Consider the following 26066-nt stretch of genomic DNA (forward strand, 5'->3'; position numbering starts at 1 on the left):
CTGATCAAAGAAGAAAGAGCATGTAGTCATAAGTCATTACTTTATAGAACCCTTCTACAAAAGTTTCAAAAAAAAGTTCCATAAAAAATGCATGAGATAGTGGCAGCCAAGGCCAGATTCAACTATAGCATACCTGTCAAACTAAATCTGGCTCACAGGGCCCAAGACACCAGAACCACCCTGCCTATGTTGGGACCATTATGCTGTATGGAGGACTATGTAGGGCCTATTATTCCCCATGGAGAACTATGTGGGGCCATTACTCTGTATGGAGCACTATGTGGGGCCCATTATACTGTATGGAGGACTATGTGGGGCCATTATACTGTATGAAGGACTATGGGGGGCCCATTATTCTGTATGGAGGACTATGTGGGACCCATTATTCTGTATGGAGGACTATGTGGAGCCCATTATTCTGTATGGAGGACTATGTGGGGCCATTACTCAGTATGGAGCACTATGTGGGGCTCATTATACTGTATGGAAGACTATGTGGGGCCATTACACTGTATGAAGGACTATGGGGGGCCCATTATTCTGTATTGAGGACTATGTGGGACCCATTATTCTGTATGGAGGACTATGTGGGGCCATTACTCTGTATGGAGGACTATGTGGGGCCCATTATACTGTATGGAGGACTATGTGGGGTCATTATACTGTATGAAGGACTATGGGGGGCCCATTATTCTGTATGGAGGACTATGTGGGACCCATTATTCTGTATGGGGGACTATATGGGGCCCGTTATTCTGTATGGAGGACTATGTGGTGCCATTATTCCGTATGGAGTACTATGTGAGGACATTATACTGTATGAAGGACTATGGGGAGCCCATTATTCTGTATGGAGGACTATGTGGGGCCCATTATTCTGTATGGGGGGTTTTGTGGGGCCATTATTCTGTATAGAGGACTATGTTGGGCCCATTATTCTGTATGGAGGACTGTGTGGGACCCATTATTCTGTATGGCGGACTATCTGGGGCCATTATTCTGTATGGACGACTATGTTGGGCCCATTATTCTGTATAGAGGACTATGTGGGGCCCATTATTCTGTATGGAGGACTATGTGGGGCCATTATTCTGTACAGAGGACAATGTGGGGCCCATTATTCTGAATGGAGGACTATATGGGGCCTGTTATTCTGCATGGAGGACTATGTGGGACCCATTATTCTGTATGGGGGACTATATGGGGCCCATTATTCTGTATGGAGGACTATGTGGGGACATTATTCCGTATGGAGTACTATGTGAGGACATTATACTGTATGAAGGACTATGGGGAGCCCATTATTCTGTATGGAGGACTATGTGGGGCCCATTATTCTGTATGGAGGGTTTTGTGGGGCCATTATTCTGTATAGAGGACTATGTTGGGCCCATTATTCTGTATGGAGGACTGTGTGGGACCCATTATTCTGTATGGCAGACTATCTGGGGCCATTATTCTGTATGGACGACTATGTTGGGCCCATTATTCTGTATAGAGGACTATGTGGGGCCCATTATTCTGTATGGAGGACTATGTGGGGCCATTATTCTGTACAGAGGACAATGTGGGGCCCATTATTCTGAATGGAGGACTATATGGGGCCCATTATTCTGCATGGAGGACTATGAGGGGCCCATTATACTGTATGAAGGACTGTGTGTGGCCCATTATTCTGTATGGGGGACTATGTGAGGCCCATTGTACTGTATGGAGGACTATGTGGGGCCATTATTCTGTATGGGGGACTATGGGGGGGCCATTATTCTGCATGGAGAACTATGTGGGGTCCATTATACTGTATACTGATTGGCTCGCAACTTTTTCCAAGTTTTTCATTTTGGCCCTCTGTGTGTTTAAGTTTGACATCCCTGATCTAGAGGCTCAGTTGTTTGGTGCCTATAGGTAACCCCATTGGAGGGGCATCTGCTATAGATACATTGACTAGTGAATTATGTGTAATTCTATGTTAAGGGATGACAGTGCTGTAGAAATGAGAGGAGGACACAGAGATGAGGCAAATAAAGACTGCCAAAGGTGCAAAATATTGTGAGAAGCCTGCACGAAGTTTTACTTTATTTTTTTAAGATTAATTATGACTTAAAGGGAACCTGTCATGTCCTAAAAAACTATTAACTTGCAGATATAGGGTTAATCTGCTGGTTAATAGTGTTACAATGCTGTCTGGCCGCCTACCTGAAGAAGCGGTTACCAGGAGAAAATTAACTTTGTTTCTCCTGGGAGCCGTCGGCTTTCAGTTGTAGAGATGTGCCTGGAGAGGCTACAGTCATTGCTCAGTGCACAGTGATCGGCATCTGTAAGCCCTCCCTGGCACTTTGATTGACAGCTTTTCCTGCAGCGCATCTGTCATTGCAGAGCAAGCGAGCTGTCAATTAAAGTGCTGAGGCATGCTAACAGCTGCCAATCACAATGCTGTGAGCGGTGATTGTAGCCACTCCGGCACTCTGTTATGACTGAAAGCCAGTGGCTCCCAGGAGGAACATTTTCTTCCAGTAGCCGCATTTTCAGTAAGGTGCTGGACATCAACGTAAGGCAATTAAGGTGCAGATTAACCCTATATCTGCAGGTTAACAACATTTAGGTACATGACACGTTCACTTTAGGGTATAGCCAATAGTTGGGTGGAATCGAAGGCAATCTGTGCCTACAAAATCCACAAATGTAAATCCCGCACTGTATAAAATGTCTGATGAGGCCTTTTGGGATGAAAAAACAAAAGGGGGAAATTGATTTTAGTCATTCTCGTACAATTTATTAATACTGCAATGAATATTAAATTAGATATATTTGTTGTTTTGTTGTACACTAGTGTTTATTTTTTTTTTTACTTAGTTCTTATTGCAATTTAAATATAGATGCACAGTACAAAAACATCTGTACAAAAAGAATCACATTTCGACAGTGAGATCTACATGAAAAAGGAAAACGGTACATTAGCATTTATACATCAGCACCAATTTTTATCTGTAGGATAATATCCATTGTCTGAGGCAGGGGCGTACATAGAAATCATGGGGCCCCATAGCAGAAGGTCTAATTGGGCCCCCCACCCCCCAAAAAATAAAAAAATTGTCGAGGTCACAGAAGAGCAGCCCTCACAAATTTTCAGCCTTTACATAGTAATTATCTCCTGATGAAGTCCTGTATTCCTCTTTCATTGCCCCTATGAAGTATGATGCCAATAAAAGTGCCCCACAAACACAGTATAATACCCCCATGGTGCATTCCTCCATATTAGCCTCCACATGCACAGTATAATGACCCTACAGTACCCCACTTCAACTCCCAAGGCAAAGTATGTTGACCCCAATACAGTATGATCCCCCAACTGTGACCCCAAAAAACAGCCCTGCATGCAGTATAATGGCCCCCAATAGCCCGCCAAACCGGCAGTGATTAAGGACCACAAAGGTCAGAAACGTATTGCCTTATCTTTTTATGGTTTCCCTCTATGCCTCATGGAGTACTGCTGTGTGAACTGTTGCTGATTTTATCTTTACTGAAATAAACCTTTTTTATGGATGAAGCGATTGCTGGTCTCTTCCTGGACTTTCTACCCCTCCAAACAGTATAATGGACCCCACACAAACCTTCACACTGTATAATTGCTTGTATACAGTATAATGGCCCCCACATAGCCCTCCAAATATTATAATGGCCACACATAGCCTTCCATATAGTATAATGCGCCCCCCATAATCCACCATATAGTATAATGCACTCCTCATGGTCCTCTATAGAATATAATGCACTCCCCATGGTCCTCTATAGAATATAATGCACTCCCCATGGTCCTCCATATAATGAAATGCTCTCGCCATGGTCCTCCATATAGTATAATGCATCCCCCATGGTCCTCCATATAATATAATGCACCCCCATGGTCCTCCATATAGTATAATGCACCCCCATAGTCCTCCATATAATATAATGTACTTGCCATGGTCCTCCATATAGTATAATGCACTCGCCATGGTCCTCCATATAATATGATGCACTCGCTATGGTCCTCCATATAATATAATGCACTCGCCATGGTCCTCCATATAATGTAATATCATTTTATACATTCGCCATGCTCCTCAATATAATATAACATAATGCACTTTGCATGGTCCTCCACATAATATAATACACTCGCCATGGTCCTCCATATAATATAATGCACTCCCCATGATCCTCCATACAATATAATGCACCCCCATGGTCCTCCATACAATATAATGCACTCCCCATGGTCCTCCATACAATATAATGCACACCATGGTCCTCCATACAATATAATGTACCCCCATGGTCCTCCATACAATATAATGCAACCCTCATGATCCTTTATACAATATAATGCCCCCCCATAGTCCTCTATATAATATAATGCACCCCCATTGTCCTCCATACAACATAATGCACCCCCATGGTCCTCCATACAATATAGTGCACCCCCCATGGTCCTCCATACAATACAGTGCACCCCCCATGGTCCTCCATACTCTATTTTGACCACTAGTCACTGATTTAAAAAAAATACAATACTCACCTCTCCTTCTATCAAAAAAGACTAACCAGTTACACTGTAACTCACCTAAAGGCGCCTTCATCACCATAGTACGGCTCTCCAGGACCACGTGTGCACTTATCTTCCTGACCTGCACACTGCTCACACAGGTTCGCCTCTTGGGCTCCTGGGGCACAGCTTGCTGAGAAGATCTCTGAGGCAACTATGGTGGAAATGGAGCGGAATATGTCAATAATACACATAGAAGAGCACTGAATATGATCAGCTAGTGAAAAAAAATTGTACAGTTGCAAATTAGTCTAATAGATCTTCCTATCTGCACAATTACAGTATATAAATGTATGTTCTCTCTTATTAAAAGTTAATAGGATAGCCGAAGAAGACAGGTAGGTCATAGCAGGCATGTGGGGCCCATTTTACTGTATGGAGGATTATGTGGGGTGCATTACACTATATAGAGGGCTATGTGGGGCCCATTAAACTGTATGGAAGGTTATGTGGGGCCCATTATACATGGAGAGTTATGTGGAGCCCATTGTACTATATGGAGGGCTATGTTGGGCTTATTATACTTCATTGTGGGCTAATGTGGGGCCCATTATACTAACTTAAGGGCTATGTGGCGCCCATTATACTAAATGGAGGGCTATGTGGGGGCCACTATGCTATTTGGAGGGATATGTGGCGTATATTATACTGTTTGGAGGACTATGTGGAGGTCCATTATACTGTATGGAAGGACTATGTGGGGCCCTTTATACTATATGGAGGATTATGTGGGGCCCATTATACTACATAGATTGCTATGTGGGGCCCATTATACTACATGGAGGGCTATGCGGGGCCCATTATACTACATGGAGGGCTATGTGGGGCCCATTATACTGTATAGAAGGACTATGTGAGGCTCATTATACAAAATGAAGGGTTATGCGGGGTCCATTATACTACATGATGGGCTATGTGGAGGCCATTATACTATTTGGAGGGATATGTGGAGTACATTATACTGTTTGGAGGACTATGTGAAGGGCCATTATACTGTTTGCAGGGCTATGTAGGAGGCTATTATACTGTATGCTAAGCTATTTGAGGGCCAATATACTGTTTGGGTGTTATGTGGGAGCCATTACACTATATCCAAGCAATTATACAATCTGAAGGTTTGTATGGGGTCCATCATACTGTGTGGAGGATTAACTTGGTGATACCATACTGTGCAAGTGTTGTGTGGGCCATTATACTGCATGGAGGCCCATAATACTATATGGAGGGTTGTGTGAGGATCACAGTTGAGGCATCATACTGTGTTGGGGTCACTATATTTTCCCGGGAGTGTTAAGGGGAGGGTAAAATAGGGTCATCATACTGTGTGTGTGGAGGGTACTATGGAGGAATTCACTGTGGGGGTATCATACTGTGTTTAGGGGAACACTTTTGTTGTCATCATAGTTTATAGGGGCAATGAAAGGGGAATCTAGGGGCTTCAATAGGAGGAAAATTACTTTGTAAGTTGTGCTCTTCTGTGACCCAGCTGAATATTATTGTTTTTGTTTTTTTGGGTGTGGGCACAATTAGAACTTTTACTAAGGGGCCTTATGATTTTTATGTACATCCCTGGAAGCAGAGGTGGATATATCATTGATGCAACCTGTACAGCCAAAAGGTCCAAAATGTAAGGGGGCCCCCTAACACCTCCACAGCAGCAAACAGCTTCTATAATAGACAAAACTATTGGACTGCAAAGGGCTCATATACATTTCCTGCACAGGGGCCCTTTTCTGTGTGTGTCCACCTCTGGGTTGCAGTATGTAGGTACTAGTATGATCTAGTTGTGCATAGCACTTCCTAGAACTTTAATTAGGAATTAGTGCAGAATGACTGGTGATCTGCACAGGGCAATTTTTGGTAAAGAGGAATTATGGAAAGTAATAGTAGTAATCTGAAGTATATCACTAATATTCTTTTTAACATTATTGTTGATTTTTAAGTGGTGTAGCAAAGTCAGGTAGGCTAGGGTTAAATGCTAGCTCCACAGGATCAGATTAGATCACGGGGCTGGCCCTGTGCAGACAACCATGCTAGCTTTTATCCTTAGTCAGTCAGCTGAGGGAAGCTGACCAGATTGGATGTGTTTTGGAGCTAAAGAGAGAGACAGGCTAGAATGCCTCTCTGAGAAGAGTCTTCACAGATCGCGTGCAGAAACCCGCAACTATCAGTGACTGCTATGGACAATAGCTGTTTTGTTTGACCGAGCTGGGGCTAGCTCAGCTGTGTATGACTAGCCTGTAGCCAGGGTCTGTTCTGTTTAGTTAGCGCCTGGACAAGGCTAGGGATTTATGTTTATGAGTTTGTTTTCGTGCTGTGCAACCTGAATTGCCTGTGTGAACGCTACCTAATGCTTAATGCACACCAACGTGAGTTAATCCCTACAGTGGGAATATAATCATTTCTAGGTGACACTCAGTGAACTTCAGGGATCCAAAGGTCTCATGCACACAACAACATGATGTGCACAGATCTGTACTTAGGATATTCAGAGTGCCGTAGGGTCTATATACACTGTATTGCCATTCACTATATTCATTCACTATATTTTCTCCTGTTGACCCATGGGGACAGTCAAGTCCAATACAATTTATTGGATGAAGCTAGTTGGTTAGTGCATCACCCATCCTCTGTTGTACCCATACCCTCTTGTTACCTTTTTGAATAGATTTTAGTTCAGGTCCTTCCCACGACAGTAAGTTCTTTTTAAGGAGAACATTCAAAGGAGCGACCCAACCTGCTGCCTCTCCCACCGCAGAATGACAAGATCTCTTGCCTTTCAATTGATCAAGCTGGAAACTACTTGATTTTTTCACCACAGCGACGGCATAGTGCAGCATCCCAGGAGCTGAAATACATAATTATGTAAAAGACTGTAATAGACATTTAGTACCATTTTATTGTAAAATGTGACAAAGACACTTGTAGGTATGTAGATGAAAATTGGGATTTTAAAAAGGGGTGATAAGTGGTTAGCAGAGTTGCCTTGTTACTTTCCGCTATTTGAAAAATAATTCCATAAAGGAAGGCTGCCCGTTATCACCATTGCTCTTTGCTACTGCCAAAGAACATTACATGGTCAGGTCCTTAAGCAGATGATAAATTGGGTGGCAAAAACCTGGTGATTCCCTTTAAGGAACGCAACCCATACTCAACCCTTTGATGTTACAGTAAAGCAGCAGGATGCAGTGAAGCAGTGTGAGGTGTCATAAGTTCCTTTTTCCATGTACTGTGGTCATAAATAATTCACTATTGCTTTTGCACCCTTTTTTTGTTTGCACTATATTAGTCTTTTCATTGTTGCCTTCTTTAACCCCTTCATTTCCCCCCCCCCCCACCCCCCCCCTGGACCATATTCCATTTTCATTTTTTTCCTCCCCTTTTTCCAAGAGCCATATCTTTTTTATTTTGCGTCCACATAGTCGTATGAGTGCTTGTCTTTTGAATGACACCATTCATTTTACCAAGAGATACACTGGAAAGCAGGAAAAAAATCCAAGTGCGTTGAAATTGCAAAAAAAGTGCTATTTCACAATTTTTTTGGGGGGGGTTTGTATTTACCATTTTCACTATAAGGTAAAACTGACCTAACAGTATGACTCTCCAGGTCAATACGATTACACAGACTTGCACAATTTTTTTTATTTAAGTGGTGAAAAAAAAATTAGGAAATTTGTGAAAAAAAAAATTGCTTGTGTCACCATTTTCTGAGACCCGTAATGCTTTTCAATTTTTGGTATATGGGGATGTGTGAGGGCTTATTATTTGCGCCCTGAGCTGACATTTTTACTGAGACCATTTTGGATTAGATACGTATGATTCTGAGATTGCCTCTAATTTCGTTTTACTGTAAAAAAAAACCTTAATTTTTGAGTTGCGATTTTTTTTTTCTTGTTACGCCATTTACCAATTGGATTAACTTACTTTATATTTCGATAGACTGAACTTTTACAAATGTACAGTCATGGCCAAAAGTATTGAGAATGAGACAAATAGTAATTTTTCCAAAGTTTTACTGCTTAATTTTTTGTAATGGCAATTTGCATATACTCCTGAATGTCAAAGAGTGATCAGCTTAACAGCAATTACTGTACTTGCAAAGTCAATATTTGCCCAGAAAATGAACTTTAACACCCAAAACACATTTCAACATCATTGCAGTCCTGCCTTAAAAGGAGCAGCTAACATCGTTTTAGTGATTGATCCATTAACACAGGTGTGGGTGTTGATGAGGACAGGGCTGGCGATCAATCAGTCATGATTAAGTAAGAATGACATCACTGGACACTTTAAAAGGAGGCTGGTTCTTGGTATCATTGTTTCTCTTCAGTTAACCATGGTTATCTCTAAAGAAACACGTGCAGCCATCATTGCACTGCACAAAAATGGCCTAACAGGGAAGAGTATCGCAGCTACAAAGATTGCACCACAGTCAACAATCTATCGCATCATCAAGAACTTCAAGGAGAGAGCTTCCATTGTTGTCAAAAAGGCTCCAGGGCGCCCAAGAAAGACCAGCAAGCGCCAGGACCGTATCTTAAAACTGTTTCAGCTGCGGGATCGGACTACCAGCAGTGCCGAGCTTGCTCAGGAATGGCAGCAGGCTGGTGTGAGTGCTTCTGCACGCACTGTGAGGCGGAGACTCTTTGAGCAAGGGCTGGTTTCAAGGAGGGCAGCAAAGAAGCCACTTCTCTCCAGAAAAAACTTCAGGGACCGACTGATATTCTGAAAAAGGTACAGGGAGTGGACTGCTGAGGACTGGGGCAAAGTCATTTTCTCTGATGAATCCCCTTTTCGATTGTTTGGGACATCTGGAAAACAGCTTATTCGGAGAAGAAGAGGTTAGCACTACCACCAGTCTTGTCTCATGCCAACTGTAAAGCATCCTGAAACCATTCATGTGTGGGGTTGCTTCTCAGCCAAGGGAATCGGCTCACTCACAGTCTTGCCTAAAAACACAGCCATGAATAAAGAATGGTACCAGAATGTCCTCCAAGAGCAACTTCTCCCAACCGTCCAAGAGCAGTTTGGCGCCCAACAATGCCTTTTCCAGCATGATGGAGCACCTTGCCATAAAGCAAAGGTGATAACTAAATGGCTCATGGAACAAAACATAGAGATTTTGGGTCCATGGCCTGGAAACTCCCCAGATCTTAATCCCATTGAGAACTTGTGGTCAATCATCAAGAGACAGGTGGACAAACAAAAACCAACAAATTCTGGCAAAATGCAAGCATTGATTATGCAAGAATGGACTGCTATCAGTCAGGATTTGGTCCAAAAGTTGATTGAGAGCATGCCAGGGAGAATTACAGAGGTCTTGAAGAAGAAGGGGCAACACTGCAAATATTGACTTGCTGCATTAACTCATTCTAACTGTCAATATAACCTATTGGTACTCATAATATGATTGCAATTATATTTCTGTATGTGATATAAACATCAGACAAACACTAATAAAAACCAGAGGCCAGCAGATCATGTGAAAATATAATTTTGGTGTCATTCTCAAAACTTTTGGCCATGACTGTAGTGATACAAAATATGTGTATTTTTTATTCTTTTTAATTGTTTTCTTTTTAATGGGGCAAAAGGGGGGTGATTTGATTTTTTTTTTCATATTTCTAAAAACTTTTTAAAAACTTTTTAGTACATTTAATAGTACTTGAAGCTGCGATCGTTTGATCGCTTGTGCTATACATAGCGGTGCATCAGCTACAGGCTGGCTTTTACAGGAGGATCATAATGACAGACACAACGGTCTTCAGCAGACCTCTGGCTGTCTTGGCAACCCATCAGCACCCCATGATCACTTCACGGGCACGACGGTGGACGGATGGAATGACGTGCACCCCTCCCTGCGCGTGATAAATGTCGCTGTCAGAGATTGCCATAAATATGTCGGTAGGAGGTTAAAGTCACTTTTTTATGTGTTCTTCTGGTTTTAGTTATTTTTTTCCATTGTGGGCGAGTTTTAGGCTTTTCAGATGTTTTTGCAGAATTCATCATTTGCGACTTTTCAAAAAGTTGCACATTTTTGGGGCAAATGTACTCCAGTCTCCTCCTGGAATGATGTTATGTACTCCAGACATTTTTTGCACAATTTTTGCAAAATTTGTGTCTTTTTGCGCTAAAATGTTACCAACAGAAAAAGTTAAAGCCAAAAACAAAGGCCATTTTTAACTTTATGCAAAAAAGTGAAGAATGTGGCACAAAAAGGGGCAATGCATGCCACAAGACAAAAAAGAAAAGTGCTAAAACAAACCACAATGGATGAATCGGGGCCTTTGAGTCTTTGGCACTGTCGCAATGCTTTTAAGTTTTATTTTCTGCCTTTGGGTCACTGGATGTCTGTTACTTGCTTGCTTACATTGTGTGCTAGTGCAGCACACAGGAAGAAGCTACTTTTCCTGCACTGCTTGCCCAGCCATAATTAATATGAAACAGTGGCATTCATTGCATATTTGGAATGGGATCTGAAAATACTGTTAAGGATATTATTTAAAGGGAATCGGTCATCAGGTTTTGCTACCCCATCTGAGAGCATCAAATTTGTAGGGGCAGAGACCCTGATTCCAGCGATTCAGTTACAGTGCTGCTTACTTTATCTGCTGCAGACCTAGCAGTTCTCTGAATGCTGAGCTCTGTATAACCCCACCCACACCACTGATTGGCGGCTTTCTGCCCATGTACAGTGTACAGTTCTATGACACTATATCTGTTATTTTAGTGCAACCCATGTCTAAGAGAAAAAATCTTTTTACGCCAGACAACCCATTTATGGAATGTTTATTAGGAATGTTAAGCCCACCAATTGTAAAGTATAAGGCTATTACTTTTTTAGAGGATCTCCTGACATACTAAGTGCTAGCATTCCTCTACTTAGCGCGTTTCCTTTCTTATTTCTCCTGGAAAAGTTTGATCACAGTGACAACTTGGTGTTACCATTCACCTTGTCATAAGTGGCTGACCTCACAAAGCCTGACACTGTCTAATCTGTGCCAATAGTGTAATAGTGTTCAGGGAAGTACTTAATTAACAAGGAGTTACACCCATTTGTCAATTTGGTTAAGCTTTGTAAGGAGCAATAACAGAGGAACAGTACAACATAAAGTTCAGAGACATGTCAGGAGAGCTGAAAGGTCCTCTATAATTGGGTTGTACAAGACAACAAGCTGATCCCAAGATGACCTGTAGTTGGCGCTCTTATTGATAAGTTTTAGCAGTTCAGTTCACATAAGGCAGAGGAAAAGAAGCATCAACTTGTGCTCACTGAATATAATAGGCTGTCCATGTAAAGCAGAGACTTATCAGATTTTCCAGTGAACTTGTAGCCATCCCACACTGCCTAATAGATCAGTTTCCTGAACAATTCCCCTTCACAGATGCTTTAAAGGAAATATTTCAGTAGGATGAACCTTCCTGGGCCATCTATATCGCCATGTAGGTCATAGGAAGCTAACTAAAATTATACCGATATCTGCGATCCGATGTCTTATTCAAGAGATATCCATGTTTTTCTTATATGTAATGAGCAGTTCAGGACTATGTGCTGACAGTGATCTCCATGAGAATCTGTCTCCAGAGATTATTATAAAGGAAAGGGGGAGTTACCAGTGTGATGTGTGATGGCCGCTCTCTGCTCTCCTGATCTCACTGCAGAGCTGTGTGTGATTATACCTGACACATCTGCAGGTTCCTCTCACCTTCCATCTCACAGGCAGACAGGGTTGTAATGCAGCAGAGCTGTGAGAGCTGCAGCAAATGTGTCTGTAAAGAGACAAAGTTCAGTTCTACTGTTCTGTGTTAGTTCCATGTCTCACACTGGTAATGCCCCCTCTCATACACAATCAGCTCTGGAGACAGATTCTCATGCATATCTGTGTCCAGCCCAGAGATCTTAAAAGCTCATTTAAGTATAAGTAATAGTGGATTCCTCTGGAATAAGACATCGGATCGCAGATATCAAAGTATCATTTTACTCAGCTTCCTATGACCTACATGCCGATATAGACGGGTTCGCAGGTTTGATCCTACTGACAGATTCCTTTTAAATAAAAATGTCAAAGTTTGAACATGCAAAAGTTGAGTCCCCCCCGCACTTCCTCCTCTTCACAGTTTGAAGACAGGTTTATTAGGTTCACTTAGCTGCTATTGTCTAAATATTTTAACGGAATATTTTAGAAATGTATTGGTGAGTGCTGACCTGTCTCGTGCCAGATGCACTTTACTTAATGTTAGCAAATGAAGCAGAATCACAGGGTAGATTGGAGGCTCATCTAATTCCTGATATACTCTGTAGTTCCTCACCTGGGACCTCACATGTAGGGGGTTTCTGCCCCGGTCCAGTTCTTGTACCCTTGATCTCTTCACCATTGTCTGTAACACACCAACTGTATCCGGTGCTGCCGTGGAACTGCAATGGACTAAAGTAGCCTTTTTCATCACAGTCAGGTACAAAGGATCCTAGTAAAGGTTCTGCTGCGCCGAGCACTTTATTACGTTTTTTTATGCAGAGCGGTTCACCTGATAAGACAAATATAAATGAATATTTATGTTTATTGTAGGATGCTCTTCATCCCGTACTTTCATCAACTATTTTTCAGTACATGAGAGCTTAAATACACCTTCCTCTCTATAACTTCAAAATGCAATAACAATGAGCCCAACAATGGGTTTTCGTGACATTATACAATTACAGTGTCACAATGTATTAGTGATAAATCATTATGCTGTAGTGTTATATCTGTAATCACTGTCTTGATGCACAGGTAGAGGATGGAAGAGTAAAGCAGACTCTTACCAGAAGCTACACATGGTTTTCGTGGTTTTCCAGGGAAATTTCTAGATTGAAAAATCTCTTCTCCATATTCATCCACACACCAGGTGTAGACGTGGGACTGCTCCGGTCGATAGTTGCCCTTTTCATCACATTCCGGTACAAAAACTGCTGGTGAAGGTTTAGCACTGAGCAGTTTCTGACGTTCCTTCAAGCAGGGAGGTTTGTTTGCTAAAAATGGATATAAGATAACCAAGATTTGATGAAGACTGAATGATACAAACACATTACTGGTAGTGTACATCTTCATATTTATTGATGTTGATGTGGTATCCTGTAATTCTTATTTTAGGGAAAGAAGGTCCTCAAATATTGCAGATTTTAAAAAAAATCAGATGATCGATAAAGTTGTAACTTAATTTTTGATGGGACTTTTTAGTACAATATAAAGGTGTATTATAGAGGTGTATAACCTGTGTGCACTGCTGCTCTATTGTACTCCTTGTGTATGGAGGAGCAATGCTGTATATGGAATCCAACAGGAAAACTATGGAGACAAACAAAGGAACAGTAGAGGAGTCCAAATATGAATTTCTTTCAAAATGGTTACAATGGTTACAATGATTGTTGCACAGTGAAGAAGTAAGGAAAATGATATTTTTATGCTGGGCAGAGGATAACAAGAAAAGGCTGGATCCCATGCCTCACATGCCGAAAACAGTCTCCCTGTCATCTCTGATTTGACATTTCTTTTCAAACTCAGGAATCAGCATTCAGACTCCTTCAGATGTGACAACTTATTGCCCTTGCAAGAAGGCTAATCTTTGATCCAACAGTGTATGTACTTTTCACTCACAGAAATAAGCCTCTTTGCCCCCCCATGTGGCGAAAAACCTCACCTTCTATTTCTGTAAGGGCAGTGCTCTCATGACAGTGAGCTGATTTTCTTCACCTGGGATAAAATACAATGAGTGAAGCTCTGGCTGACACTTTTTGTATACTTTCCTGAGTCTATCTTTAAATCCCCCTCATCCCTACTTACTAGCTATCTATGATGCAGTGATTTCTCTGCTGTGCTGCACAGCTTTCTTCTTTCTAGCAGTCTGTGACATTTGCATGTGTCTCACCTTTCTTGGTAGGACAAGGAACCTTGCACTGCTATGTTGATGTTGCAGTACACTACTTCAATAAAATGACGCCGGAGTCAGTGCGTGCGCATACCTCAATCTTTGGCGCCATTTTATTGAAGACACTATGCAAATTCGCACACACAGTGTCTTAAAAAAATAGCGCCAGAAACATACCAATAAAAACCTTCACCACCCGGGCATAGAATGGGTACAATAGCTAATATACACTGCTCAAAAAAATAAAGGGAACACTCAAATAACACATCCTAGATCTGGATGAATGAAATATTCTCATTGAATACTTTGTTCTGTACAAAGTTGAATGTGCTGACAACAAAATCACACAAAAATCATCAATGGAAATCAAATTTATTAACCAATGGAGGCCTTGATTTGGAGTCACCCCCAAAATGAAAGTGGAGAAGCATACTACAGGCTGATCCAACTTTGATGTAATGTCCTTAAAACAAGTCAAAATGAGGCTCAGTATTGTGTGTGGCCTCCACGTGCCTGTATGACCTCCATACAACGCCTGGGCATGCTCCTGATGAGGTTGCGGATGGTCTCCTGTGGGATCTCCTCCCAGACCTGGACTAAAGCATCCGCCAACTCCTGGACAGTCTGTGGTGCAACGTGACATTGATGGATGGAGCGAGACATGATGTCCCAGATGTGCTCAATCGGATTCAGGTCTGGGGAACGGGCGGGCCAGTCCATAGCTTCAATGCCTTCATCTTGCAAGAACTGCTGACACACTCCAGCCACATGAGGTCTGGCATTGTCCTGCATTAGGAGGAACCCAGGGCCAACCACACCAGCATATGTTCTCACAAGGGGTCTGAGGATCTCATCTCGGTACCTAATGGCAGTCAGGCTACCTCTGGTGAGCACATGGAGGGCTGTGCGGCCCTCCAAAGAAATGCCACCCCACACCATTACTGACCCACTGCCAAAACCGGTCATGCTGAAGGATGTTGTAGGCAGCAGATCGCTCTCCATGGCGTCTCCAGACTCTGTCACGTCTGTCACATGTGCTCAGTGTGAAACTGCTTTCATCTGTGAAGAGCACAGGGCGCCAATGGCGACTTTGCCAATCCTGGTGTTCTGTGGCAAATGCCAAGTGTCCTGCACAGTGTTGGGCTTTGAGCACATCGGGCCCTCATACCACCCTCATGGAGTCGGTTTCTAACCGTTTGTGCAGACACATGCACATTTGTGGCCTGCTGGAGGTCATTTTTCAGGGCTCTGGCAGTGCTCCTCCTGTTCCTCCTTGCACAAAGGTGGAGGTAGCAGTCCTGCTGCAGGGTTGTTGCCCTCCTAAGGCCCCCTCCATGTCTCCTGGTGTACTGGCCTGTCTCCTGGTAGCGCCTCCAGCCTCTGGACACTATGTTGACAGACACAGCAAACCTTCTTGCCACAGCTTGCATTGATGTGCCATCCTGGATGAGCTGCACTACCTGAGCAACTTCTGTGGGTGGGTGAGTCCGGCTCATGCTACCACGAGTGTGAAAGCACAACCAACATTCAAAAGTGACCAAAATATCAGCCAGAAAGCATTGGTACTGAGATGTGGTCTGTGGTCCCCACCTGCAGAACCACTCCTTTATTGAGGGTGTCTTGATAATTGCCAATAATTTCCATCTATTGTCTATTCCATTTGCACAACAGCATGTGAAATTGATTGTCAATCAGTGTTGCTTCCTAAGTGGACAGTTTGATTTCACAGAAGTTTGATTTACTTGGAGTTATATTCTGTTGCTTAAGTGTTCCCTTTATTTTTTTAAGCAGTGTATATATATATATATATAAATATATATATATATTATATATATATATATATATATATATATATATATATATATAGTATAACAAACCCAATGTAGACATTTTGTTCACCACACTTAATGAACAGACTAATACCTGTATCTTCACATGTTAGGTGCTTAGTGCCTGGCGGAGTTTTTGTTCCCTCGATCTCTTCACCATTTTTGTTAAGACACCAACAGTAACCGGTGCTGCCATGACACTGCTTTGGAACGTAGTTTCCCTTTTCATCACATTTTGGTACAAATGCTCCTATTTTGATTTTTTTCCCTCCAAGCACACTCTGGTGATGCCTCATACAAGGGGTATGTTCTATCCAAATAAAACACATTGATCAGACAAGAAAGACTATTCACATAAAAGAGATGATTATAATTATCTTATATGTTATGTTTAATGGTGTGTGGTGGGGTTTCATATCTTATGTTTAATGGTGGATCGTATTTAGCTTGAGCTCTAGGCTCTACATACTGTGTTCTCTACTATATCTGCTCAAATATATAAAATAATAAGGTTTCTAATAACACCCTGATTTGGCGTTCCTGATTGGTACTGCGAGACCTCTAACATTTATTTGAATAGGAGAGATCTGCATTACCATTCGGGCCACTCAACAAGAATACGGCACACGTTATAATTGCTTCAAATTCTCATCATAGTTTCCATCTGCAACTTTATCCCATATTAGCAGAGTGCTGAGGAACACTTGCTGAATCCAAGCTTGTAAACATGGTGTTATGTCTGTCAGAGGCCACAGGCTCAAAATGGCTACCTTGCACAGACTTGGCACAAGCCACTCCATCCGGCAGATTCCAGAGAAACCCTGGCCTTCACCCTTTAACCCCTGTAATGGGATGTGGACAAAAAATGGGGTCCACTGAATTGTTTCCATGGAAGGGCTGCTGGTCGGAGAAGCAAACCAGAGAAAGAGAGGTTGTCACATTAGGTCAATACCGGGAAGTTACGTCAGGACAAAATCAGGACGCTGGCCGGAGGAGCGAAGCAGTGCAAGAGGGGTTGTCACATTAGGTCAATACCGGGAAGTCATGTCAGGACAAAATCAGGACGCTGGCCAGAGGAGCGAAGCAGTGCAAGAGGGGTTGTCACATTAGATAAATACCGGGAAGTTACGTCAGGACAAACTCAGGAGGCAAAGTACAGGCCGAGGTCAGACAACAGGATATACAAAATTACACAGGAGCAAGATGCCAGAGACCAGGTCTAGCTGGAAACTAATAACTGTCAGTCTGTCTGCAGGGGTTTATATATAAGGGAGTCCCACCCAGGGCTCCCAGTAGAGAGCTAATTACCTACCAGCTCACTGCTGCTAACACAGGTATATGGAAAGGAAGAACAAGTCTCAGAAATCTAAAAGCTATACACTCACATGCTGCCGGGGACCAGCAGTAACAGAGCACCTGTTTTAATTCATTTCAGTAAGTTATTTTATTATATTGAGGTGCTGGAGCAGCTTTTTCTATAATGCATGGAACTGTGCCAATTCCAGTGTACAGCTGCCCCTTCAATAAGCTGATTGATGTGGGTGCCAGTAGCCAGACCCTCACCACTCTGATACTGATGACTCAACCTAGGACTGTGGTTACACAGCGATTTAGACACCAAGATATAGGTCTTGCAACCAAAATTCACACTATACCAACAAGGATAGGTCATCAATATAAAAGTCCCAGAAAACTTCCATGTTGTTTTATCAGTTTGAGTTTATCAGTTCTATATTGATGAAATTAAAATTTTAACGACCTTTGTTCTTTCACAGCAATGATTAGAGGTGACTACTAAGGCTGGAATTACACCAGCGTAGAGCATCGGATGCCATACGCTAAAAACCCTCGGCTTCTGCTCTGCTGCGAGAGTGAGCCGAGTGCCATGCTACTGTGCTCCGATCCTCTCGCAAGAGAAGATCGCAGCACAGCTGCGGAGGACACAGAGAAAGTCATTTTTCCATCTCCTCCATGGCATGAGTGGGCGTATATCGAACTGCACTGGGATGACATCTGAGTGCAGTCTGATGTTTCACACACACCCATAAACTTGTACGGGTGTGAGTGAATTGAGTCTTGCTGCAAACCGCAGCATGCTGCGATTGTTCTCTCATGCCGAATAGCCATGAGAAAATAATCGCTGATCTGAGCTGCCCCATTGTATAACACTGGATGAGTGCTATGCGATGTTTTAGCACTCAGCCGTGTTATACGGTAGTGTGACGCCGGCCTAAGGTCAGCACTCACCTCTCTCAGAATAAGCTTCAGTCACGATGGGCTTCAAATTAAATGGATGTAATGAAGCTTTGTAAACGTCTTTACTATCCAGAGAAATAGCATCTGCTTCTCCATTCTGAAAAACAATAGGGTCATCACCGATAATGATTTCTTCCATTCACTTTTTATTAAATAGAATCTGTCAGCAGGTTTTTGCTATTTCATCTGAGAGCAGCATAATGTAGGAAAAGAGACCCTGATTCCAGTAATGTATCACTTAGTTTACTAGGTGCAGCGGCTCTGACACAATCATTTTGCAGGGCTCTGGCAGTGCTCCTCCTGTTCCTCTTTGCACAAAGGCGGAGGTAGCGGTCCTGCTGCTGGGTTGTTGCCCTCCTACGGCCCCCGCCACGTCTCCTGGTGTACTGGCCTGTCTCCTGGTAGCGCCTCCAGCCTCTGGACACTACGCTGACAGACACAGCAAACCTTCTCTTGCCACAGCTCGCATTGATGTGCCATCCTGGATGAGCTGCACTACCTGAGCAACTTCTGTGGGTTGTAGAGTCAGTCTCATGCTACCACGAGTGTGAAAGCACAACCAACATTCAAAAGTGACCAAAACATCAGCCAGAAAGCAATGGTACTGAGATGTGGTCTGTGGTCCCCACCTGCAGAACCACTCCTTTATTGAGGGTGTCTTGATAATTGCCAATAATTTCCATCTATTGTCTATTCCATTTGCACAACAGCATGTGAAATTGATTGTCAATCATTGCTGCTTCCTAAGTGGACAGTTTGATTTCACAGAAGTTTGATTTACTTGGAGTTATAGTCTGTTGTTTAAGTGTTCCCTTTATTTTTTTGAGCAGTGTATATTAAGTGAAGACAGATTTCCCAATTAGTGAGACACGAGATGACAGTCTGCTGCAAGTTCTCCTTAAACATCGGTTACAGTTCTCCATAGAACTTTATCAGCACCAACTGTCATCTCCTATCTGTGTAATGGGAAAATCTGTACTCACTGAAGACAGATTTTACCAGTGAATTAATAATTTAAAGAATGAAAGGTCAGTCCAGGAGGAGAAAGAAGCAGGTCTCATTCTTTTTTTATTTATTTATTTTAATTGATCTAAAAATTGTTTTGCGTTTTATTTAAAAAAAAAAAAAAGAACCCACTCCTTCTGGTTGCTTTCACATGTTGCGGCCGCAGTGTTTTGCTGGCAAAAAATGCACCATTTGCCTCAAATTTTGAAAACCGCAGCAAAAAACTGCATGATAACATGATTGTGACACAAAAACACACCACAGCTACAAAGTGTGAATACTGTTTCAGAAAAGCTTTGGCTTAAAAGGACAGCTGCATCTGGATAATTTCTCTCTGAATAATGGTAATCAGCTCATTATTTTGTACAGACTTTGAGTTCTGTCATTTTTTTCTGTCATAGATAACTTCTCTACATGTTCTATGGTTGTCCATGGAAACAGATATGTGATCTAAAGCTTTTCATCAAATCCATACTCATATGCCATAATGTAAAGCATTTTGTTAAAGGGATTTACACTACTTGGGCAACCCTTTCTTATTTCCCCTGTACCCCCTTCCGGTGCCGACACCATTCCAGCAATGACAGCACTGGGACTCCCGGGGCTTGCATGACATTGTTATGCCATGTGAGCCCTGCAACCAATCAACAACTGCTTCACTCTCATGTCCTTCAAGCGAAACTGATGCCCCAAAGAAGTGAGATCACTTTGTGATCAGATTGTTTTTCAGCGGCCACTCTAAGAAGACTAGTAGACATTTTCCTTAGTAGACAACCTTGTAAGCCATCATTTATATACTATGAGCTTCAACGACCATATCTGCATAGACACTCTGCAACTAAGGAACCAGTGAGAAATGTCTCAGGGGTATTAATGTAGTGATAGTTTGTTCGCTATACTGTGTGAGCGCTCATACTGCTCACCCCACTCAAGTGTTCATCCATAGTGGAGGTATATGTGAGCTTGCGTGATACTTTACGTGGTAACATTAGTTCACACTTTGTGTATCTGGTGAGGTTTTTGACCTCAGTATTTGTAGCCCAAAACCAGGAGAGGGACAATCAGAGGGAAAGTATAATAGAAACTCGTCACCACTTCTGCATTTATCACTCTCTCCTGGCTTTGGCTTAAAAATACTGATGTAAAATACTGATCAAATACTGAGCGTGGCCTTATGGTTGTTGAGGCACGTAAATTGATATTATCTTTATCTTTTTATTTACAGAGGCGTAGTAGCAAGACCTGAACTATAGCTGCCGACAACAGCGCAACCATATATATTTCAGATAGCACCTGTGTATATTTGCTTAGTATATATGTAGTGCCCCAAAGTTGTATGTGTATGTACCTTCAAGATGTAGCAGAGTCAGCAGCTACCTCATTATGTGTGCACAATGTTCATATTCCCTTTGCAGATAATATACAGAATGGTTTAGTACATAGTAGTAATTTAGATATGCATAAAGTGATGTACTTATGTTCTGCTATCAGGAGATTAAGAGTTAATGAATTAGCCCTGCTTTCCATATATGACAATAAGGTCACATGGTTATACCACTTGTCCAAGGTCCTGGGCTTAGTTCAGTGTGTGCTCAGGGAGAGGGAGAGAGGAGGAGACATGGTGTGGTGTCTGGCCTTGCCTGTGATGAGCTGAGGAGCAGGTATGGAAACTCAGATCTCTGGTGTATGAGAGAGGACAGTCACAGCTGCACTCAGCTGTGTGATAGGGACTGTACAGATAAGCAGAAGCTAGGACTCAGGAGTCAATGCACCATTTGTGTATCTTCATTATCATAATGGAAAGTAACTGTGCTTGCTACATTGAAATAGAAACTCTGCCTGTCTGGATTTACCAGTATTTGTTTGCAAGAATTAAAGTTTACCAGTATCCTATTGGCCTCTCTGCTTTCTGGACAATCGGGTGCACAACATATCATCACACCAGGAAACAGAAGTTAATACAGTGTACCCTGGCATCATGAACTACATTGTCTTTTACTTTTATTCCTGCCTTAGCGAAGTGGTAATACCCGCACACCACATGTGTGTGATCCATGGCAGAGTAGTGCATCACTGGCATTACTTATATCCCATAGTCTTTCCTGATGTTGTACTCACACTGATGGCTCTCACACAGTCCTCGGTGCTGGATTTTTTCACACATTTGAGTAAAATCTCATCGACATGACAAGAGGTCACCAGATCATTGCACTTTTGTTCTTCAGCATCCGACGTCACACACCAACGGACATTTCTTGTATTGGGAGCTGCAGAGCTCAGAGCTGAAAAATAGATCAAATAACACAATAAGCATGAAAATGTTGTTCATAAAAAAATATGTTTGCAATAAATCCATTTTATCGTATGCTGTTTTTTCTGGAAAAATTTTTAAATGTCATATCTGATTACCATCCACTGATGTTACCCCAGTGTTATTTATAATATTTGGTGATGAGGTGTTGATATGGATATAGTCTACTTAAAGGGGTTGTCCGACCTTAGGCTACAAGTCTGCAGTCACTCTTTGTGACTTGTAAGTCCTCACAGCGCAAACTCTCTGGTGCCAGCCCCAAGAGCAGGCGGTCATGTGACCACAAGTATGCAATTTGCATACTTTCGGACATTCTGACTAGACGTGTCTGGCCTCCATCAATACATTTGCATTGCATATTGCGCAACTCTATTCCGCACGTGACAGCATGTACGCGGCGGCACCAGAGAATTCTCCCTGTGCGCACTGTCAGGATTGACAAGTCAGCGGTCACATAGAGTGACTGCAGACTTGTACCCTAAAGCCCCCTGCTGCAGTTTGTTTTAAAAAAATAAACTTTGCTTTACTCACGCTCCCTGGGTGACTGAGTCTCCACCACTGCACCCGTTGTGTGTTATTGTCTGCAGCGCTGGCAGCTAATAAGTGAGCTCATTAGTGCCGAAAAGCTTATGCCGTCAACTCAGACAGTTTCTGAGCCCACTAATTTGCTGAAGCGTTGTCGGGGTGACGTCAGAGCTGCAGACAATAACATAAACCTTGAGAAGTGGTGGACAATCAGGGATGGACCTGAAAAGGATAAGTAAAGCACAAATTATTTTTTTAACCCCCTTTGTAACAGAGCCATTTTTTAGCTTAATAACCAAGACCCATTTTTCAAATCTGACATGTCAGCCTCTGCTCCCACCCCGAAATGAAGCATCATCAGTGACGTCCGAAGCAGGGGCTGGGCTAGTCCCTGCTCTACTGATCATGCCTCTGATGTCAATTTCAATGGCTGCTCAGCAGGATCTTGTTACTGTTCACCTGCACCATTCTTCTCAGAGCACTGTGACAATACTCTCGCTTACTAGATACAAAAATGTTGGTTTGGTATTTTACCTCAGCAGAAAGGTGACACATTTCTGATCAGTGGGGGTCTGAATAAACTTTCACTGACCCTTAGGGCTAAGCACTGAAGAAGATATATGGAGTGAAGATTCCCACCCCTCTGTGACCCTGTAATCCTGATGACATCATCACAGGCCCTTCTGCTCATGATTGGTCAGTGCCATACATGAGGCAGAAGTACACTCCCCCCAGTGAAAACTATCTAATAACACCCACTTGGACTTAACTAAAGTTAACTCATTATGTGCCACTTATTTGACTAATAATATCTCCACAACACAGGTGAAATAAAAAGAACTTTTGTTATGCTCTGCAGTGACCATTACATCATTTGTCCAGTTCAACATGAAAAATTTGATGAAAGGTCGTCCCTCTTTAATGTACAGTTATGTCATATGTCAGGTCCCTGAGTTTGATGAGGGCTCACAAGCCGAGCCTGCATCTTTCACGGTACATGATGGTTGAATTATTCAGCCATCACCTGCCTTTAACAGCCATTGGTGGAGCAGCTGTTAACTTTATTCCTCCCAGTAGCATTCAGGTTTCAGTCAAGGGGGCGGTGCCAGTGTAATAATGGGGAAGGACGTAGCCTTCCTTTGGCACTGATGAAGTTAAAAGAGAATGTTCACGGAGTTAGACCTCTCTGATCTGTTGTTAGGCCAAGCTAAGGGGTTAGCTGCAGTAGTCCAGTCAGTAGAGTAGGGGGAAAACTTAGTGCCATGATCAGACATTAAGTGTGTCTGGAGCTTAGCTTAACATAATTCCTTGTGGGCTGCAGTACTTGTAACCAGCCACAAGACGTCACTGTCGGGTACAGCTGTTAGTGAGAGTCTACTAGCAGGATGACAGTGAAGAGTTAATTGGGTAAAAGGAGAGCCTAGAGAGTGTGGGCTCTCAAGGCAACGAGTTGTGAGTTTCCAGAAAGATTCAGTGAGAGTTTGGATAGTGAACCTTACGGACGATCTCCCTATGCAAGAGTCCTGTTAGCCGGCCGGAGAAACTCAACGGTGGTATTGAGGACCCTGGGCACTTTCAGTCTGCAGGAAGCAGAGGAAGATAGGACTCCAGGCTAAAACGTGGGGGAGATATAGGATCCGGATATACTGTCGCTGGTGAGGAAGATTCTCTTGGGCTATAGAATAGAGTCATAGAGATGCTTCACTTAAAGAGGGAACTAGGGCTGAAGATGTTTGCAGCGCCTGTGAGGGAGATGACAACCGGTCGGGCCGTATCCATTATATCTGCCTGTAAATACTGTATATATTCCTCTTCCCCAAGTAAAGTCCCAGGTATGGTTAAGAACCTTGTGTCCTCTGAATTTATTGCTGCCCTGGTCCCAGAAGAGAAATGCCTGGAGACAGCCACGATCGGATGGTCTGAAGTAAGTGGAGAGCACCACATACACAGCCACACATCAGAGGGAGGACACGTATTGTCTGTAGGGTGCCAGAGCGAGCAGGGGCTACAGCTCGCCCATGACTACCTCGCTGAGGCACCTTACACTAGCACGGGTTCAGTCACTACTCTGTGTAGAGAGTGTGGCAGCTGTAACCGCGCCCCCAGCACTGACTGACAGCAGCTCAGCATTAGGGCCGTCTGTCAGTCAGGGCCAGGTGTGTGTTTACAGCTACTGCTCGAGCAGTGACTGAACCCACCCCGGCGCCACCACCGTGACTGAAACCAGAACACCATGGGGAGGAATAAAATGAATTTCCTCCCGACTGCGGGGGGTCTAAGTGTCGGCGCCGGGCAGATTCAGAAAACTATTAACCTGCAGAATAACCCCATATCTGCAGGTTAATAGCATTTTTTCATGTGACAGGTTCTTTTTAACCCCTTCACACCCCAAGGCTGTTTGCACCTTCATGACTAGGCCAAATTTTACAATTCTGACCACTGTCACTTTATGAGGTAATAACTCTGGAACACTTCAATGGATCTCACTGATTCTGAGGTTGCTTTTTCATGACATATTGTACTTTGTGATAGTGGTAAAATTTCTTCAATATGAGGCTGAGTGCCCACTATGCGTTTTTCAAGCGTTTTTGCCACGGAATTTCTGCAGCGAAAACGCTTAAAAAACGCTTGGTAATACGTGCCCCATGGTCCCCAATGATAATCCGCATGTGCTGTGCACATGCTGCGGAAATTTCCGCTGCGGATTATCATTGCAGAAAAATATGCAGCATGTCCATTAATTTTGCGGACACACAGCGCAATTGCTGCCATTGACTTGCATTGAATCACTTAATATCCGCATCACTACATGTGCACATGCGGATACTAAGCGATTCAATGTGCGGATGGTACCCGGGTCTGGAGAAGAGGAAACTCTCATCCAGACTAGGGTATCATAGAACCTGTTAAAAAAAGAATTTAAAATAAAAAAAAAAGATTATACTTACCTTCCGATGGCCCCCGGTCTCCTCAGCGATGCGTCCAGTGTGTTGGGCGGCTCATGATGGTCTAAAAGGACCTTCCATGACGTCTTTTAGTCATGTGACAGGTCACGCGTCCTTTCACACCACCGCGGGCTGTACAAGAGACCAGACGCAGCGGAGAAAAGACCGGGGGCCATCGGAAGGTAATTATAATCTTTATTTTTTACCATTCTTATTCTTTTTTTTAACATTTTTACTTGGTCACACTATATAAATCCAAGCACTTTTCCAAGTGATGCTAAAATCGCTTGGAAAAGCACTTGATAACCCGCATGCAGAAATGCATGCAAAAACGCTTGACAAACGCTTCTACCTGGCAGGAAAAATGCATGTAAAATCTGCATGCGTTTTTCCTGCCAGGGAGAAGCGGAAAAAATATGCAGCATTTCTGCAATGTGGGCACTTAGCCTGACTTGTGTTTATTTGTGAAAAAAACAAATTTGGTAAAAATTTTGCCATTTTCAAACTTTTAATTTTTATGCCCTTATATAACACAAAATAGGTAATAAGTAGCATTTCCCATATGTCTACTTTACATCAGCACAATTTTTGAAACAATACTTTTTTATTAGGAAGTTATAAGGGTTAAAAGTTGACCAGCAATGTCTCATATTTTCAACAAAATTTACAAAACCATTTTTTTTAGGGACCACATCACATTTCAC

General features: G+C 42.7%; 1 protein-coding gene across 1 annotated transcript in view; it reads right to left on the bottom strand.

Moving 5' to 3' along the window:
- LOC141258993 (saxiphilin-like) overlaps positions 1-26066 on the bottom strand; it is a 111443-nt gene that overhangs the window by 48249 nt on the left and 37128 nt on the right. Inside the window, exons 2-8 of the mRNA XM_073674355.1 lie at positions 21700-21863; positions 18568-18673; positions 16415-16630; positions 13389-13595; positions 12896-13111; positions 7242-7433; positions 4604-4739 (exon numbers count right to left, since the gene is read on the bottom strand). Of these exons, the coding sequence (XP_073530456.1) occupies positions 4604-4739; positions 7242-7433; positions 12896-13111; positions 13389-13595; positions 16415-16630; positions 18568-18673; positions 21700-21863 (1237 nt within the window). The remainder of the gene's footprint in view (positions 1-4603; positions 4740-7241; positions 7434-12895; positions 13112-13388; positions 13596-16414; positions 16631-18567; positions 18674-21699; positions 21864-26066) is intronic.

This window comes from Phyllobates terribilis, unplaced genomic scaffold, assembly GCF_046119375.1.
Source record: "Phyllobates terribilis strain yellow unplaced genomic scaffold, ASM4611937v1 Scaffold_3__8_contigs__length_932513732, whole genome shotgun sequence".
Lineage (NCBI taxonomy): Eukaryota > Metazoa > Chordata > Amphibia > Anura > Dendrobatidae > Phyllobates > Phyllobates terribilis.